The sequence below is a fragment of the Trichoderma reesei genome, assembly GCF_000167675.1.
Source record: "Trichoderma reesei QM6a unplaced genomic scaffold TRIREscaffold_8, whole genome shotgun sequence".
Classification (NCBI taxonomy): Eukaryota; Fungi; Ascomycota; class Sordariomycetes; order Hypocreales; family Hypocreaceae; genus Trichoderma; species Trichoderma reesei.
The window spans coordinates 1,371,269-1,390,549 of NW_006711155.1; the positions used below are offsets into that span (position 1 = coordinate 1,371,269).

The 19,281-nt window shown below is 53.6% G+C and overlaps 5 protein-coding genes across 5 annotated transcripts; 4 read left to right on the forward strand and 1 right to left on the reverse strand.

Moving 5' to 3' along the window:
- Window positions 1-572: 572 nt before the first annotated feature.
- TRIREDRAFT_61043 (uncharacterized protein) lies at window positions 573-2,224 on the reverse strand (the record flags this gene model as incomplete). The annotated part of the gene is made up of 3 exons (XM_006965147.1): window positions 573-1,085; window positions 1,179-1,904; window positions 1,997-2,224. Coding segments are annotated over 3 exons (1,467 nt in total), but the record flags the coding sequence as incomplete, so codon positions are not given.
- Window positions 2,225-2,646: 422 nt separating this feature from the next.
- Window positions 2,647-3,842, forward strand: TRIREDRAFT_107187 (uncharacterized protein; the record flags this gene model as incomplete). Its single annotated transcript, XM_006964984.1, has 4 exons — window positions 2,647-2,737; window positions 2,826-3,375; window positions 3,488-3,510; window positions 3,619-3,842. 4 exons carry the CDS (start codon window positions 2,647-2,649, stop codon window positions 3,840-3,842), a joined length of 888 nt encoding a protein of 295 aa, XP_006965046.1.
- Window positions 3,843-6,607: 2,765 nt separating this feature from the next.
- On the forward strand, window positions 6,608-8,640 carry TRIREDRAFT_47930 (uncharacterized protein). Its single transcript, XM_006964826.1, has 2 exons — window positions 6,608-7,095; window positions 7,464-8,640. The coding sequence occupies exon 2, from the start codon at window positions 7,566-7,568 to the stop codon at window positions 8,517-8,519; it is 954 nt and encodes a 317-aa protein (XP_006964888.1). The 5' UTR covers window positions 6,608-7,095; window positions 7,464-7,565; the 3' UTR covers window positions 8,520-8,640.
- A 662-nt stretch (window positions 8,641-9,302) lies between these two features.
- Window positions 9,303-11,854, forward strand: TRIREDRAFT_61075 (uncharacterized protein; the record flags this gene model as incomplete). The annotated part of the gene is made up of 3 exons (XM_006964985.1): window positions 9,303-10,154; window positions 10,208-10,350; window positions 10,471-11,854. 3 exons carry the CDS (start codon window positions 9,303-9,305, stop codon window positions 11,852-11,854), a joined length of 2,379 nt encoding a protein of 792 aa, XP_006965047.1.
- Window positions 11,855-13,733: 1,879 nt separating this feature from the next.
- On the forward strand, window positions 13,734-18,635 carry TRIREDRAFT_61074 (uncharacterized protein; the record flags this gene model as incomplete). Its single annotated transcript, XM_006964986.1, has 1 exon — window positions 13,734-18,635. The coding sequence occupies one exon, from the start codon at window positions 13,734-13,736 to the stop codon at window positions 18,633-18,635; it is 4,902 nt and encodes a 1,633-aa protein (XP_006965048.1).
- Between the last annotated feature and the right edge of the window lie 646 nt (window positions 18,636-19,281).

A 19,281-nucleotide genomic window follows, 5' to 3' on the forward strand; every position in this document is an offset into this window, starting at 1 on the left:
GTCGTACGAGAAGTCATCTTGTGGAGGCTTCTTTACTGATCGAGGAGTCTCTGCAAAGTCTTCATGCAGTTTTCCGCGGCGGAAGATGAAGAGTCCCATTGTCGATTGCTTGCAATGAGAGAATGTTTGATTGACAACTAACCTGGAAAAGAAGGATACGAAAGAGAAACAGAAAACATGTGTCTGTTGTTGGCAGTGTTTTCTGCATCATCTCGACAAGGACCTGGGTGAGGCTTAGCTTCGCCGTTGCTGCCTAGCCATGCTCACTGCATCGCAGAGATGCCTATGCGATTTAATTTGTCTGTTGATGCAAGTCAGACACCGTTATGAATCGTGGCCCTGAATATTTCCAGAAATATATCACCACCGTCGTGACCATGATAGTGCATGGCTCTCGTCCTCACTGCAGCTCTCAGAGGTGCGCGTAACAAGGATAGCCCCTAGGTAGGTATATTGGCAAACATGATGCACTGCATCAGCTCTCGCATCGATCAAGGTTAATTGTATTGATGGGATTAAGATGTACCCAGGCATAGATCCAAGTAGTACGGCTCAGTATACAGCTCATATCGCTAATCAAACACCACCTTCTGGCCAGCAAACGCAACATTCTTCTGCGCCTCCTTGGCCTTCTTCCTCGCCTCCCAACTGGGATGCAGCGGCCCTTCGTTATCCTTCTTCGTCGGCTTAGCCACAGGCGCCGGCCTGTCCTGTTCACGATCATTGCCTCGGCCCTGTGAATAGCCTCTACCGCCAGCAGCCCCCGCGGGCCTCCCAGGCAGGCGGCCGCCCTTCCTCCACTTGCCGCGGCCCTGGTCCTCTGGGCCTACGGCTCCGCGCTTCAAGTCCCAACCGGCGTCTCGGCCGCCCTTGGCCGCAGCCTTCTGGAGGTGCCTTGCGTTGGCGCCGTACTTCTTCTCCCAGATGGCCTGGCGAGCTCGCTGGCCGCGGCGCTTCTTCCGCGGCGCCTCGATGTCGGACGCGGATTCAGACCCCGAGATGTAGCCTCCCATGAGGGTGGGCAGAAACGTGGAATCGCCCGGCCGAGCTGCCTTTACCGCAGCCTTGGCCGCCCGCTTCTTCTTCTCTTCCTCCCTTTTTTCCTTGCTTGTCTTTTTCGCAGCCGCTGTCTCCTCTGTGTCGTCATCAGTCGCCCTCTTTTGCTTCTTTTTGGGTACTGGCGATGGTGATCGTGAGCCGTTTATGGGATCTGGTTCTTCCTCCTCGTCGCCTTCATCGTCACCGTCTTCGTCTTCAGACCCTGAGCCAGAGAGTGATATGTCGTCTAGGTTGGGTTTTTCTGTTCCTCGATACTTTGCCAGTACTTCCTCGTCAAACTCGTCCTCGTCCTCGTCAGAGGAGCCGCCGAGTAAATTAGCGTACTTTGATACCTCAGATTCCTGGTCTGAGTCGTCAAGCTCCTCAATGGTCGGCCGAGGCTCATCCGCGTCATCACCGGCATCAGAGTCAGAGCCAAAGCCTTCAAAATCGGACTCCTCAGATTCTTCCTCCTCCGCAGCCTCCTTCGCAGCCTCCTTCTTCTTGCCAGTCTTGGCTGGAGATTTTGCGCTCTCTCCATCAACCTGTCCCTCTGCTTCCCTGTCGGCAGGCTGGTCCTCTGAATCCTTCCTCTTGTTCCTCACACGCTTCGACTTGGCCGGAACGGGAACGCCCAGCGTTCCGCAGATGTCGGCAACTGCTCGGTCGAGGGCATGTCTCACGGATGCCGCATTGCAGAGGATGCTTATGACATTGTTCCGGAGGGTGATTTCATCCTGCGGAAGAGCTGGCCAGGGCACGGGGTCGCGGAGCTCCTGTGGAATGTCTGGTGACGTTTCGACGGCCTTGATTCGGATCAGATTCGTGTGCAGGTGGTGTCGCGCCGTGTGCCGCAGATCGAGAGACTTGAAAGAAGTCGTCAGGTTAGCTACAATAACAGTCCCCTTATATGGAAAGCCCGAGTGAGAAACCATTGACTCTCGTAGAGGCGACGCACCTTCAACACCCCATACTCGCGCTCTAGCCTCGTCTTCTTCGCGACTGTGATGCCGGGCTCGTGGAGCTTGATGCTGAAGCGCTTCCGCTCGTGGACCTTTGCCGAACTCAGCGCTCGAAAGATGTCTATCCGGTATTTCTCTAGCTTGATCTGCACTGTCTCGGCGACGGAGCGCTTTCGTTTCGGCATGGTCGACTGTTGACGATGCTGTTTTTTGTCTTTTTGTGTTTGATGCTGCTCTGGACAATTTTTGAGGCTAAGATAAGATCTGAGATCGAAGGAGTTCGAAAAATCGCTGGGAATCCCTGCACGACGGCTGCTAGCGGGGCGTGTGGACTCTGGAGAATTGACACTGTGTTTGTGCCATAATTTGTGACAGATCTAATATATCGCACAGTGTGGCATACCAAACCCGACTTACAGCATGGGGATGGCTTGGACGGTTTCTAGAACTTGAGAATGGTGGAGAATCCATCAGGCTGGGAGGGGCAACAGAGGGAAATAAGTGAAGGAAGACTGACGTTTGATTACAATTACAACAAGGTACCTATAGACAGTCGAGGTGCATCGGAAACAGTCGACTAATCTGCCATTGTAGGAGATCAAACTCACACTTCTATAAGCCCTCACAAGACTTTCGTATAAGCAACATGACGAACTCGGATGTGAACGAGGCAGTCGTTGCCGCTAATCTCTTCAATGTGGATGGGCTGGTGGCTTTCATCACAGGCGGTGGCACAGGTGAGTACATGAGGCGAATCTCCAGGGTGGGATCGAGGTTGTCTCTACCTAGGTGAATGTGAGATTGACATGTCCCCTTTAACTATAGGTATTGGCCTCATGATGGCCAGAGCCCTGGCCAAGAATGGTGCTCACAAAGTCTACATCGGCGGCCGACGCCTCGAGGTGCTCGAAGAAGCTGCAGCCTCTCTCGGTCCCAACGTCGTGCCAATCAAGTGTGACGTGACATCCAAGGACAGCCTGCAGGAGGCCGTCGACTTCATCAAGCAAGACACGGGCTACCTCAACGCCCTGGTGTGCAACTCTGGCATCGGCGGCCCCCAGTCGGTTCAGCTCCAGGACGACACAAGTCTCGAGGAGTGGGCAGACTCCAACTGGTCCATCAGCTTCGAAGAGCACACAAACGCCTTCGCCGTCAACACGAGCGCAGTCTGGTTCACTGCCATTGCCTTCTTGAAGCTCCTCGACGCTGGAAACAAAAAGGGCAACCTGGAGCAGAGCTCTCAGATCATCGTCACCAGCTCCATCGCCGGCTTCAACAAGGCCGCTCCTGGAGGCTGGGCATACGGCCAGTCCAAGGCTGCTGCGACGCATGTCGCCAAGCACCTCTCCGCTGCCCTGCCGCGGTGGAATATCCGGTGAGTATCAGCGTTCTCTCCTACCTTTTCTGCCCTTTGGCTCCTTGATGTCAAGGAGAAGAATCTCTATGATTGCATGGTTTGACTAACGAGTCCCATCTTTATCATCTAGGGCCAACTGCATTGCCCCAGGATGTAAGTCAACGTGCCCGCCCCCTTTTCCGCCATCGGCACGAGGATAACCTCGGATATGGCAATCGCACACCGTACTGACAAAGTGCCGCCCCCTTTTCTCCCTCTTAGTGTTCCCTAGCGAAATGGCCGCGCCGATTGTCAATCGCTTCAACGAGAGCTCGGATACTCCTGGCAGAGTGCCGGCGCAGTTCATTCCCTTGCAGAGAATGGGCAACGACCAGGACATGGCGGGCACGATTCTGTACCTAATCTCCAAGGCAGGGGCTTACTGCAACGGGCTGGTCATTGTCATTGACGGAGGCCGCCTTTTGAGGTTTCCTTCATTGTATTAGATTAGCGGCCCTTGAAAGTAAGAAAGCACTCGAGAGACAGATGATGAGCATTGGTATTCTTGGACGTCATTCGACTGGTAAGACGATGCTGGAATACCCAAAAGCACCATCAACCGCGAATATGCGCCATCAGAGGACTCGGCTCATGCATCTTATCAAGCCGTCTTGTAAACCGAACCCCCACGGAGCAAGATGGAGTCGCTGAGACATGGATCAAAATGGAGACTATCTTATGTCAACATGGAGAAAGATAGGCAATGGTCGGTGTCCGATATGAGGCTGGGATAGATGTTGGGGGATAATCCCAGAGACATCGCCAGCCCTTGACGGTTAGTAGTACGTAGGTAGCCTAAGCTTGTCGTGCAATGGGTGTTTAGTACATCCATACAGGGTAGCCAAGAAAGGGATCAACCAATGAATAGCCTGCCATTTGATAGATGAACTGCCATGCCAAAGACGATTCGTCAATGACGGAAATAGTGGTGAATTTCAAGTCTCGAGCCAATGAGCCTTGAGACAAGGGAGCAAGAAGGCCGGGAATTCTCGGCTCAGCGGCTCACCAACGGCTATCTTGCTAGGTACATACGTATGTACTGTACGGGCAGTGGTCAGGCACGATCAACATATCAGCTTTTCAACAGAAGGACTAATGTTGGTATTGATATTACAACATGTCTGTAAACGGAAAGGAGTAGATGATAACCTCATCGGATAGAGACAGTCAATAAGACTTACCCGAGGAAGCTGACGGGAAAAAGGAACCTGGAACAGAGGCCCTGCAACGTTCCCCGCAGGGATTCCGTACCGACTCCCGAGCTCTGGGGCAGCTTTGCTTGGGTCCTTCGTAGTGGGTACGAAGGCTTGTTGTGCCGTGTAAGAAGAGCACTTAGGTAGGTATAGTAGTACCTACCCATACTTTGTCTTTTTGGCGAGTCAAGAGTCTGAAGTCTCTCACTTTTCTTTTTTACTGTATGTCCTTAAAAAAACATATGATGAGTTTCATATAAGTCTTCTGATAGATGGTTCTGAATCATGAAGTAATGCTGCATATAACGAGTCACGCTCCGGTCTGGAGTCAACGATCCATCTACTACTTCGGTTGCTCTAAAACCCGCCATTTAATAGCCAGATTGGCTCCCAGTTGAGAGACTCCACAGCGGCCGTCAAAAGCTGCTGCTGCAAGAAGCTCGGACCAGCATCTCGCAGGGAAATGGAGATTGCTCCATAAAATCCCGGCAGTCGGATGAAGAGATAGGAAGGGCAGCATACATACTATTACTGTACATGTACTGTAGGTACATACACTTGACGGAAAGACGTCATTGATGAAGCATTTGTGAAACATGGCGGTTCCAAGGACAGGCGGAAGCCGGAGCCGTGATGCCAGCTGGGTCGTAGCATGTGAAACTTGAGATCATTCTAGGGGAGCAGTCAATCGATCAAAGACATGGATCCTGTCAAGCAGCAACGCAACAGCAACAGCAACAGCAACAGCAACAGGCTAATGATAACGAAAATGTGTCGGAGCATGTGCGCGGCTGACGAAAACGCGGGTGACGTCGCTCCGGCTGGTTGATTGATTGCTCGTACAGGTAGTATCTGGGCTGGCTGAAGGCAGGACATGGCGCAAACCCCGCATTCTCGGCCTCAGAGTGCATCGAGCATCTGCTGCTTCTTAGGTAGACTTGAACTAGTAGCAGGAATAGTTAGTTGCGCTAATAATACGGAACCCATTTGAGGATCCCGGGGGTGTTGGAGAGGACGGAATCTTCACACCTAGTACTCGTACATACTAGATCAGATGCTGGGCGAGTCTGGGGAATGCTGGCACTGGATGGTATAAACACCCGACTGCTTGACGCCGGATCAGCGGCGATGCACCGAGCTGGACGTGTCAATACTACATGTATCATGACGCAGAGCTGTTTCTCCTCTGGCACATGAACCCAAAGACACAAGCGTCACCTCGTTCCTGAGCAGATCAGGTACAGACTTCCATATCTCACTGGTCCCATCTCTCGAGCCTAAACCGGCCTCCCACTTTGCACAAGATGCCCCAAGCCGTTGCGCAGAGACGACGTGGACTCGACCTCGTCAGCCATCGATGCCGTCTCAGCTGCCGCTTCGGCCAACCAACTTGCTGCGAGGCAAAAGTATTTGCTGCATTGATGCCAGCCAACCTCCTCCTCCTTGCCTCCTCCATTCAGCCGGCAGCAATCCAACCACCCACCCACCGGCGCAGCGCCACGCAAGGCACAGTCAGGACTAACACTCTTAGGCTGCCTGGATACATGTAGAACGGTCTTTTGGTGGTTGGGGTTGCTGCACATAAGGTATATACTGTACATGCATATAGTATGCATACAGTAGACGCTGCTTGGCGGCCCTGTATGTAGGGGATACATCATCGTCCATCTGCTGCTCCCCCGCAATCCGCTATCCGGCATACCGAGAGCTCAGGAGCCGGTCGTTGCCCGTCCTTGTACGAGTTACACCTCCAAGTCTCCCCCGGCCTCCCATCACAGCTGCCTCCGCACGGTGACCATCCCCCAAGCAAGTCGCTCCTTGCCACTTGGTGGAGGGTCGCCAGTGGACGAGAGCTGCTGCCAATGCCCATGATCAGCACCGGCCTGCGCTGGCTGACTGGATACTTGCAAGTATTAAAACGGTCGACCTCGCCGGTTGTTCTCGTCGTCAACTCTTGCCCTCTGACTCTGACTCTGACTCTTTCCGTATCCCCGTCGCATCGTGTTGGAAGCTGCTCCTCTTGTCTTTTTCTCTGCCAAACCCTCTCGCTACTAGGTATCTCAACCTTTGTATACGAGATCAGTATCGCGGGCACGCAGGGTCTCATCCTGACTCGTCCTGTGTCGGAATCGTCTCACGTCTCACTGCCAACAAGCAGTTTGCGATACGCAAATCAATCGCTTGCATCAGGTGCATTCCAGATCCGGCCTCCGGACGTCGTTATATAATCGCCAGCGCCCTTCTCCCCAAGAGCCCAGCCTTTTGGAGCAGGACCCAGGCTTTGTCCATATTTTGGGTCGTACGCCTGCCTTTTGCCATCGCCATCTGCTTCCTCCCACCCAACCCACGCCCCTCATCAATCTCCATCTCCCCCGCCAAAGGCGACTCGATCCCCGCGTGCACACACAAACCACCCCGGGGAAAACGAGACCAACGCTATATCCTGTGGCAGCGCCCGCTCAATCCCCTTCCCAGCGTGCGCCTTGACCGCGGAGTTTGTTATCCGGTGAGTGCAGCTCCCGTCTTCCGACCATCCCTCCCTCTCTGCTTGTTAGTGGCTTGTCCCACCCGCCAATCTGCGCCGGCCAGCGGAGCCCAGCCTGAGCCCGCCCTCGAGCTCGGGGCCGTTCTGCGACCCTATACTTTCCGAGGGCCCAAAGGCCGACGTCAAAACTGCTCGGGTATCCTGCCGGCTCTGGTCGGCCTGCCGTTGGGCTTGGCTTTGAAAGAGGTTGCCGATGACGGGATCGCAGTCCCCAAGTTCAACCCTCTCTCTGCCCCACCAATCATGACCCCCATGCCCGTCGTTATGCCACTCATGTCATCGCAGTGTGAACATTGACGGAGCTTGACTAATGTGACAGAGTCATTCAGGTTGTTGGAGAGCCAAGCAGGGTCCTCAGCTAGCGAGGCCCGACCCGAGGCGCAGAGTCCCGACCATAGCACTTATAAGGCGGCGCTTCCGCTGTCGTAACTATGAATTCCATCAAGCAAGCCGTCGAGTCCGCTCGATCGAGGACCTCGGATGTCATGAACAGCGCCAAGAGGAGCGAAGCGGCCAACAAGGCCTCCGACATCATCCACAATCCCTTCATGCGCGCAGCTCTGCCCTTCATCAATGGAGGCATCAGTGGCATGGTGGCCACGTCGGTGATCCAGCCGGTCGACATGGTCAAGGTCCGCATCCAGCTTGCTGGTGAGGGCACCTCTGGGGGACCCAAGCCCACGCCGCTGTCTGTCACTCGGCAGATCATCTCGAGCGGAAAATTCCTCGACCTGTACACCGGCCTCTCCGCCGGCCTCCTCCGACAGGCTGTATACACAACCGCTCGCCTGGGCTTCTTCGACACCTTCATGGCCAAGCTGACGGAGCGGGCAAAGGCTCAGGATCGCCAGATCGGCTTTGCAGAACGAGCCACGGCTGGATTGGCCGCCGGCGGTCTTGCAGCCATGATTGGCAACCCGGCAGACCTGGCCCTCATCCGGATGCAGAGCGACGGCTTGAAGCCTCTTGCCGAGCGCAAAAACTACAAGTCGGTTGTTGATGCACTGGGGTCCATCGCCAAGGGTGAAGGCATCGGCGCTCTCTGGGCTGGCGCTGCGCCGACTGTTGTCCGTGCCATGGCCCTCAACTTTGGACAGCTGGCCTTCTTCAGCGAAGCCAAGGCACAGCTGAAGCAGCACACGGACTTGTCTGCCCAGGCTCAGACCCTGAGTGCCAGCGCCATTGCCGGATTCTTCGCCAGTTTCTTCAGTCTGCCGTTCGACTTCGTCAAGACCAGGCTGCAGAAGCAGTCGAGGGGACCTGATGGCAAGCTTCCGTACACGAGCATGGCCGATTGTTTTGCCAAGGTGGCCAAGCAGGAAGGTGTCATGAGATTCTACCGAGGATTCGGAACGTACTACGTCCGCATTGCGCCCCATGCGTAAGTTTCTCTCTTTCTCTCCTATTGATCTCTGCATCCGTGAGAAGTCAATGCAACTAACCGTTGACTGCTTATATAGCATGGTCACCCTCATTGTTGCCGACTACCTGGGCTGGCTGACCAAATAGAGGGAAAACTATGTGAGATTTGGGCCTTGATACTGTCTGGCGTTGACCTTATAGTGGGTGGTTATATCCTGCTTTTGTATGGAGTTTTTTTATGTTGTTATACGTTGTGTGCTTGATTGGGCGGTTATGGAGTTTCCAAAGAGTCACAGCGGGACGCTGAATTTGCTGAAACAGTCTTTCGGAGTAACGAATCGCATCTGAATTGTCAATGACAGTGTAGTTTAGACCTGATGTTGCCATGACTATTTCTCCTCAAGCTGCGAGAAAATATTTCGGCATTTATACAAGGCGACGTGTGTCCACTTTTCATGACAACTGCCCGTTATGGATGAACCAGGGCCTTTCAAGAACCGGACGTGGTCCAAATACCAGTGTACAAATTTCTTAGCGAGAATGGATTTGATAACCTTTCCAGAAGTTCAGCAGATTGAGAATCCCCTCAAGTGCGTTTCTGGAGCGTCAATGTCCACCTTCACTTCCCAAACTGTTTCGAGCCTCGGATCGTCTGTTCTGGCTTAATCATCAGTCATCAACTATCACGTGACTTCGCGCAGTCTCTCGCGCCTTTGCTGTGACGCAATAGTCGAAGATCGCGGACAGGCGGCCAATATGAGCAAACATCATCTTTAGTTGTCCTTAAATATTCAAAGCATGTAAAGATGGTCGGAAGGAAGCGCAACACTCCGCAGAGGGGCGCTCGGCAACAGGCGAATCGCGGCGGCGGCGGCAATGAGCCCGACATCTATCAGCAGATGCTGGCTGAGGCCGGGGTCTCTGCGCCGGCTGTGAGCTCACCGGAGAGGCCGCTGAAGAGGAGACGCGGAGTTGCTTCGTCGCCGGATCGGGCTGTATCAGAGAAAGCTGAGCCGGCTGTATTATCATCATTATCATCATCGGTGGGAGAGGCATCGAGATCGAAGACTGAAAAGCCGGGTGACGGCGATGAGGAAGCAGAAGAGGATGATGATGAGATGGAATTTGAAGACGTCGCCATCCCCGAACCTACTCTTCAAACCCTTGAGCTTGATTCAGACGACGATGAAGAAGATGAGGACGAGGCGCTTCAATTCGAAGACGTGCAGTTCAACATGCCCTTACCGGATGAAGCCTCACAATCACAAGAGCCACAGGAACTTGAACTCAATCTCTCGGCACAAAAATCTGCCATGACGTCAAAACAAGGGGCAGACCGACGAAAGCCACTCAAAAAGGAAGAAAAGGAACGCCGCATTGACATCCACAAGACACATCTACTCTGTCTATTGACTCACGTGGCCAAGCGCAACCATTGGTGCAATGACGCGCAAGTCCAAGAGTCCCTTCGGCCTCACCTGACGGATAAGATGGTTCAATATCTGACCCCTGGGACAAACCTTTCGCAGTTTGGAAGGACCGAGAGCCTCAAGAACGGGCTGAAGCTTGTCGCAGACATGTGGAAGAACAAGTTTGAGATTACAGAGCGCGGCATGAGGAGAGCTCTGTGGGCGGAAAAGGTAGAGGATCTTGATAGCGTATGTGTCCATCATCCTCAGCCATGGCATGCTCAGCTTCTGACGGATCTCAGTATGAACTCCCGGATGACATGGAATCATGTCTGGATAAATCTGACTTTAGACAAGCAGCGAAGACGCTGCAAGGCTCACGCGATGTCGGAGCCCAGTTGTACTGCGCCCTGCTACGAAGCATTGGTGTTCGTGCGCGGCTCGTGTGTTCATTACAGCCGCTCTCGTTTGGCTCTGCAGGGCCTACCCTTCCAAAGGCTAAAGCAACCACCACCAAGTCCAAATCGGCTACCAAGGCCGAACACATGCTATCCCAGGTAGCGAGATATAGAGAAATGGCGGCTGCCGTCTCAACGACCTCTGGCGCGGGACCTTCGACTGCTAGGCGCAGATTAGGCCACCCAAACGCAACGGATTACAGGTTTGAGCCCACGGCTGCTCCCAGCAGGCCTCGCCCGACCTTTGCGTCCCCCAAGAAGATACGAGAGTCCCCTTACCCAATATACTGGGTGGAAATCCTCGATGTTGGGCATCAGAAATGGCAGCCCACGGACCCCGTGGTAACGCACACCTTTTGGAAGCCCAGAGTGTTTGAGCCGCCGATCACAGATCAAGAAAACTGCTTATGCTACGTTGTGGCATTCAATGAAGATGGCACTGCAAAGGATGTCACCCGACGGTATGCCAAGGGTTATACGGCAAAGACACGAAGACTTCGCATAGAGACTGCTGTGGACGACGGCAAGAAGTGGTGGCGCAAAGTCATGAAGACGTTCCAGCCTGCAGTGGTTGATGACCTGGATCAGATCGAGGACATTGAGCTTGCCAGCGTTGAGGCGAGAGAGCCCATGCCAAGGAACGTGCAGGATTTTAAAGGCCATCCTGTATATGCCTTGGAGCGCCACCTCCGTCGACATGAGGTCCTCGCTCCCGGGGCCGTACCGTCCGGAACGGTTTCAGCTGGAGCCCGAGCTCCCTTGGAAAAGGTGTTCCGACGCAAAGACGTCCGAATTGCGAGGAGTGCCGAGAAGTGGTTTCGTCTCGGTCGTGAAGTCAAGCCTCTAGAGATTCCCGCGAAATGGCTGCCCAAAAGAGTGCAGAAGAGAAGATTTGGGCGCGACGAGGAAGCTGAACAAGAGTCAAACGAGGGCGATGCGGGGATTCCAATATACACGTCGGATCAGACGGAGCTATATGAGCCGCCTCCGGTACGAAACGGACGCGTGCCGAAGAACAAGTTTGGCAACATTGAGGTGTATGTGCCCAGCATGGTGCCGAAAGGTGGCGTCCACATAGCGAGCGAGTATGCGAGGCGTGCGGCGTACCTACTGGGGATTGACTGCGCACCGGCACTCACGGGATTTCAGTTCAAGGGACGACAGGGCACGGCTGTGTTGAACGGGGTTGTCGTTGCAAAGGAGTACGAGGAGGCCGTTCGCGCGGTGATCCAAGGCATGGTCGACCTGGAGCAAGAGATGGAGGATGACAAGAGGCGGTATGTGGCTCTGAAGCTCTGGCGGCGTTTCCTCGTGGGCTTGAGAATTCGGGAGAGGATTTGGAGCGGCGTCGGCGAGGACGAGAGGAAGGAGGCGGATAGACAGGCTGAGCTAGAAGCCGAGCTAGGAGGTGCCGAGAGCGACGAGACGGAGGAGTTTGATATGGTGGTTGATGATGACGACGAAGGGGGCGGGGGATTCTTGGTGGAGTAGTGTACGTGCGTGCGATGCTTGATTTGTTTGTAGCCAATACCCTGACTTCCGTTGACCTTTGTGTGTCCTTTATCAATGGCATTGTTCGGAGCTGTGTCGGTCCTTTTCAACGGGTGGCTTTTGGTCGATGGTCGGTACGGTCCAATGGCAGCAGCTGTCCTCACACTTCGAGTTGGGGGTTGTCAGAATGGCAGAAAGGAGATGCTCACCATAAATAATAAGAGATCTATTACAGGGTCTTTACAAGGGTTTACTTTGCAAATTGCTTAGACGTGATCTACCTATATATATGGTGTTGCAAACCTGGGCTTTGGAGTCCATATAACGCATCAATCTTCATTGCCCAAAACGGCAATACACCAATTACCTATAGGTACCTTAGTACTCATGCGATCTGACTCGGGTCGATGTCCGCCCGAATCCCGGCCAACCACAAGCTGGATGTCCGGTGACAAGTGCCCAAGTAAAGCTCCCCAGTCAGAGAATCCGATCTGCGCGTAGAGCAGCCTCAACTTTGTCTGATGGCTAAAAAATACAAATTATCCAGGCCGTAAAGGCGTTCAGCTGTAAGAATAAAGTACAGGTAAGGTAGATAGGCGTTGCTCCATAGTAGTGGTTTAGTGCAAGTGGGCGCTGCGGAGTTTCCGCTCACTTCCGTGCCTTTTTTGGCTTTCGAACTACGGGCATGTGCCTGAGATGAGATGAGATGAGACGAGATTGTACCTCGGTGTGGTTTAGCAGCAGTGACAGTTTTTATTGATCGTCACCTGGGCAACTCAGATATTCCGGAATTGGAGTGTTCATATCTAGGTAAGTGCTGTATCATCAAAGTCGGTGCCAAGAGGTAGGTAAGCAACACCAGATAATGAGGCAGGCACACTCCGGAGTACGGACAAGTTTCTCCGCCCATCTCCTGCCGCAGCTGGATCGAAGCAAATCACCCCTGGCCTCCTTCTGCAGGTCGTCCGCGTAAATGTGTGGATCCTGCGTCAACGTTCGATTTTCCAGTTGCATTCTGGCAATGCTTGGGCTCTCTCTCTCTTTTTCTTTCTTCCACCGTCTCTATTCTCCCCTTCTCATTACCAGGGCTTCAACGCCGGCGCGAAGTCAGTGGCGTGGATTCTGGATGCAGCAGCATGCGTGAGTAGGCGCCTTCAGAGGGCTGCAATTTCCTCACCCTGCCACTCGTTCGTCCTCCTCCTCCTCGTCTTCTCCTGCAATCGCGGCGAGAAGCTCGGCAGAAGCTTGTCTTGCCTGGAAAGAACAAGAGAGGAACCAAGGCCTTGCGCTACAGCCCAGAAGCAGCTCAAGCCAAGCATCGACAACCCCTGCCGAGTTCGACAAGCCACGAGTCGGCGTTTTGGTGGCGCCTCGCATACGCTGTATCTTTACACTCTTCTTGCCAGTGCCGTTCCATAGGCTGCGTACATCGACTCCGTCCACGTCAAAAAGCCCGACGCATCGCCAGTTATCCAGAGAGACGATTTGCTGTCTCGGCGCCGTGGCGTGTCGACGCCTCGCCTCTGCTCCTTATCGAATCCCAGCAGCAGCGCCGACGCCCGTATACGGCATAGACGGGCAAATCTACCTGTAACGCCAGCGGCAGCTTCGCCCCATGGACGCGAACCCCGACCTTTTGTTCCATCTCTAGTATCCTTCTTTCCCCCCTCGGACAGACATATGAAAATACTCTCTTTAATATCGACATCTCGTCTTTCTTGTTTCCTTGCTGGCGGCCCGGTCGTCCAGTTCTACGTTTGTATCGTTACTCGGGGTCGACATCATCTTTTTCTATGTCGTTGATGGTGTTTGGGAGGAAAGCGAAGAAATCCGGAGTCCGTCTCAGACGTCAAGGCCATCGACGCCCTTCAGTCTCACCATGGCTTTCTTCAAGCAAGTCTGGACTCTCATGTCCAAGAACTTCCGACAGCTACTATACCGCCATCCCACAAAGGTTTTCTTCATGGCCTTTCTCTTGCCCATAGCCCTGGCCGCCTTCTTCACCTTCGCCAAGTACCTCTTCGTGCCGCCTGCAATGTTCGGCTTCGGAGAGGTCCATCCCGTCAAGACACTCGCGCAAGCGTTTGGCGATGCTTTTGATAGCGGGCGGCACAAGGTCGTCTTGGTCGACAACGGATTCACAGGGGGCGATATTGACACCGTCTTGAATCAGCTTCAAGCCCAGATAGCTACACAGGGGCCTCACATCAACGTCGTCAGGGCGAAAAGCGAAGACACTCTCTTCACAGAGTGTCGGAGTACCCTGCGCGGGGTCACCAAGTGTTTCGGGGCTATTGTCATGCGTTCATCCCCCAGTGAAGGACATGGCAGGATATGGAACTACACCATTCGCACCGATTCCGAGATGCAGTCGAGTCCGCTCAGGATCAACGTTGAGAGATCTGACAATGCGGAAGAGGTATATATTTTACCCATTCAGCGCGCCATAGACAGCATCATCGTTGGCCTGAATGATACGGAGGCTGCCCAGGCTATGGCCAACACCCAGGAGATGCCTTACACCACCCTGACTCAAGACGAGAGACAGGCCAAGATCAGAGTCATCTTCCACAAGGCCATTGTGAGCTTCATGGGTGTCGCCTTCATTGCCTCTATTATCTGGGTCACATACCACTTGAGCGGCCACATCGCCACCGAGCGCGAGACTGGTATGTCCCAGCTCCTGGACGCCATGATGCCCGTCAGCAAGCCCTGGCAAGCTTTGGCCGCTCGCATCATTTCCCACCATCTCTCTTATTCGATCGTCTATGCGCCTGCTTGGGTAATTGCATCCATCATCATGCGTTACGGTGTATTTTCCCATACCAGCCTGGCCATTGTCCTCTTTTTCCACCTCACTGCAGGTCTCGCTCTGGCGTCATCGTCTGTTTTCGTTGCATCCTTCTTCAAGAAGGCCCAGCTCAGTGGTGTTGCTGCCACACTTGCCGTCCTCTTGCTTGGCATCCTAGCGCAGTCTCTTACACTGCCTGCAACAGCACCCGTACTGGTCTTATCTCTACTCTTCTCCCCCTGTGCGTACGTTTACTTCATCACACTCATGTCTCGCTTCGAGAGAGCAGCTCTGCCAGCCAACCTTGTCGAAATAGCCCCGGGCAGTCCATGGAAGCTGCCAGGCATCGCTCTCTGGCTCTTCTTGATCGCTCACATTTTCGTCTACCCTCTCCTCGCTGCACTCATAGAAGTCCGTCTTTATGGCACCGCTACGACAGGCCGGAAAGTACTGGAGCAGGGGGACAGCAGTCTCGGTGAAGATGCCGTGAGGCTCGATGAGTTCACCAAGATCTATCAACCATCCGTTCCTCGGCGCTTTGAGCCCTTTTTGAGACTGTTATCGAGGCGCACCAAGTCATCAGACCCCGTTGTGGCCGTCAAGCAACTCAGTTTCAACGTCAGGAAAGGCCAGATTGTCGCGCTCCTAGGTGCCAACGGAAGCGGCAAAAGCACAACCCTAGATGCCATTGCCGGGTTGAAGAAAGTAACCGCCGGGTCCATCACCATTGATGGGCACGGCGGCTTGGGTATTGCCCCGCAGAGGAATGTCCTATGGGACGATTTAACTGTCGAGGAGCATCTCATCATCTTCGACAAGCTCAAATCTCCCAAAGCTCCCGCAAGCAAAGAGGAAATTACCAGCTTGATCAAATCAATCGACCTTGTTCATAAAACCAAGTCCCTCGCCAGAACCTTGTCTGGGGGTCAGAAACGAAAGCTGCAGCTTGGCATGATGTTGGTAGGAGGAAGTGCAGTTTGCTGCGTCGATGAGGTGAGCAGTGGCATCGATCCGCTATCTCGACGCAAGATCTGGGATATTCTGCTGGCTGAGAGAGGGAAGAGGACCTTGATCCTGACCACGCATTTCCTGGATGAGGCAGATCTTCTCGCCGACCACATCGCGATCCTGTCAAAGGGCACACTCCGGGCCGAAGGTTCTTCTGCCGAGCTCAAAGATCGGCTTGGAGGCGGTTATCGAGTCAGCGTGCACAAAACGGCGAATTATCAACCCCTTCCTGTTATAATTGGGGTGAAGAAGGATGATGCTTTTGATCTGGTTACGTATACTGCCCCCACGTCCAATCTGGCGGCACAGGTGATCAAGGAACTCCAGAAGGCTGATATCACGGATTACCGTTTCTCGGGCCCGACCATTGAAGATGTATTTTTGCAGGTTGCGGAGGAGATCAAGGAGGAGGAAGTATTCGCTGGGGTCAACACCATCGCAGAGAAAATGCCCATCAAGGATGACAGCTCTTCGCAGGGCCACAGTCGAAACACGGGACCAGGGACTGGTCTCGAGCTGCTTAATGGCAGACGACTCGGCTACTTCGAACAGGCGGTCATCCTGTTCAATAAAAGGTGGACGGTCTTGAAGAGAAATTGGACGCTATACTCCGTTGCCTTTTTGCTGCCTGTCATGGCGGCAGGATTGACGTCTCTGTTCGTCAAGGACGATGGCCCGACAGGATGCAAACCCATTGACGCGGATTCGACCTCTGAAGCTGCAGACGCCTTTACCCAGATCAAAGACACCGACAGCCTTTCTTTCCTTGCAGGCCCGTCTAGCAAATTCAACCCGCTGCTGGCCTCGTCTCTCTTTCGGCCTATTCTTGCCAGCAGCACCGCTTCCATCGTGAACATCGCTACGACTTCTCTCAACAATCTTCATCTTGTCGACACGTACAATGAATTCTACCAGTACTTACGGGACCATAACAAAAACATCACCGCGGGCTTGTGGCTCGGCGACGCCGGCACGAATCCCACGATTGCCTGGGTTGCCAACCTAGCCGTGACGAGCCCCCTCACAGCTCAGCAGTTCCTCGACGTGATGCTAACAAACACGACGATTGCGACGTCCTGGGCCCCCTTTGATGATCCCTACGACTCCGCCATTGGAAAGTCTCTGAACCTGGTCATCTATATGGGTCTGGCCCTCGCCTGCTACCCGGCGTTCTTCGCCCTCTACCCAAGCAACGAACGCAGGCGCTTCGTGCGCAGCTTTCAGTATTCCAACGGCGTCCGTCCCTTTCCCTTGTGGATGGCCTACCTCTTGTTTGACTTTGTCATGGTTCTCGCCAGCTCCGCAATAGTAACGGCTCTGTGGGCTGGGCTGTCGGATATTTGGTATCACATCGAATACATCTTTGTGGTGCTCCTCTTCTACGGCCTAGCCTCGATATTGGTGTCCTACTTGGTGTCTCTCTTCACCCGGTCGCAGCTGGCCACGTTTGCTTGGGCGGCTTTCGGGCAGGCGGCCTTTTTCCTCGGCTACTTGATTGCGTATGTCTGCGTCGTCACATATGTTGACATTGACAAGATCGACAATACTTTACTGGTCTGTCACTTTGTCATTTCAGCATTTATGCCCATCGGCTCAGTGGCCAGGGCCATGTTTCTCGCCACGAATCTCTTCGCCACGGCCTGCGAGGACATCAACCTCTCGAAAACCCCAGGAGGCCTCAAGCAATACGGAGGTCCCATTCTCTATCTCATCATCCAATGCTTGATCCTGTTCGGGCTATTGCTTTGGCTGGACAGCGGGAATGTGGGATCCTCTGTCCGAGCTTTCTTCAACAGGCATAAACACCCAAGCGAGGTCATTGAGTCGGACGAAGAAGTGGTGAATGAGCAGATGAGGATTTTGAGCCCGGCAGCAGACGATGGTCTCAAAGTCTCTCATTTGACAAAATCCTTTGGCAAGAATTATGCCGTCGAAAACGTCAGCTTCGGCGTCAAGCGTGGCGAGGTTTTTGCTCTGCTAGGTCCAAACGGAGCGGGCAAATCCACGACTATCTCTTTAATTCGGGGCGACCTCAAGCCAGACCTCAACGGCGGAGACGTCTTTATTAATAACGTGTCTGTTGCGAGGCATCTGCCGGCTGCGAGGGCAAATCTTGGCGTCTGTCCCCAGATCGACGCCTTGGATCAGATGACTGTTCGAGAGCATCTTGAATTCTATGCTCGAATTCGAGGCGTTTCCAACGTCGAACATAACGTCTCTGCAGTTTTGCAAGCCGTCGGGCTCGGTGCCTTCTCAACACGCATGGCAGCCAAACTCTCTGGTGGCAACAAGCGCAAGCTCAGTCTTGGAATCGCGCTCATGGGCAATCCCGGGGTGCTTTTGCTGGATGAGCCCTCTTCAGGTCTAGATGCCGCATCAAAACGAGTTATGTGGAGGACGCTCGAGGCAACAGTCCCAGGCCGATCCATTCTGCTCACAACGCACAGCATGGAAGAGGCTGATGCCTTGGCCGGTCGTGTCGGCATCCTAGCCAAACGAATGCTGGCTCTAGGTACGCCCGACGACTTGAGACATCGCTACGGTGATGCTCTGCACGTCCATCTCGTGTCGAGCACGGCTCCTAGGACCACAGACGAGGAGATGAACGTCATTACGTCGTGGATCCGCGAGACCTTGCCGGCAGCCAAGCTTGAGTCTAAGATGTACCATGGCCAGCTGCGGTTCTCGGTCCTTTCGAGCCAGGTCCTGTCGCTTACCGAGGACCCCAGTAACAACAAGGTGATGCCTGTGGCGCGCGATATCAGTCAGGGCGCCATTGGCCGACTCGTCGTCCTCCTGGAAGAGACCAAGGCGCGGCTTGGAGTCGAGCATTATAGCGTTAGCACCACGTCGCTCGACGAGGTGTTTTTGGATATTGTTGGTCAGCATAACGTGCAGGAAGAGAATCACGAAGATGCGAAACCAGGGGTTTGGAAAAGGACGTTCAAATTTGTATCATCTTGGCGCAACGACGGCACATGATGGATACGCCCGTCTCACACCCTTCAGCCCCTCTGCCTTTCTCTTATCTACCCAAATTCTTTTAACCTGTATTTTTGCGTGTAATGTTAGATTAACAGCGCTTTTGTCTATACTGTCTGTCACGCGCCCAATGGGCTCTGCGTTTCAGGCAACAGCGAATAATTCCTCTCTTTTTGATGATTATGAGACCATGATGGAGGCTAGGGTATGGTTGCCTTGAAATTTCCCATGCACGTCTTATAATGGACAGCGCTTTCAATAATGGTCGCAGCGAAATTTATATACTCCTGGCTGTACTTGGTATACCCTAGATGGTGCAGAGTCGGGCATGAAGACGATGACTCACGCCCAAACCTGAGCCACCCTCTCAGGACATGACAGATCAAGCCAAGCCGACAGGCCAAGTCAAAGAACTTCCCACCTAAAGCAGTACAAACGATTCAGCGCAACAAGAGTGTGGAATATGTATACACGTATATGCGATGGGTATACACCCAAAATAAATGCGATAGAAATACACCCCAGGAAGAAAAAAACAATAATGCATCGTGTATCAACTAGATATAAACAAAAGCCTCCCTAACAATGCCCAACGCCTTCCAGGATCCATTGCGTGTGCGTCCGTGTTTGCCCGTTGATGATTACC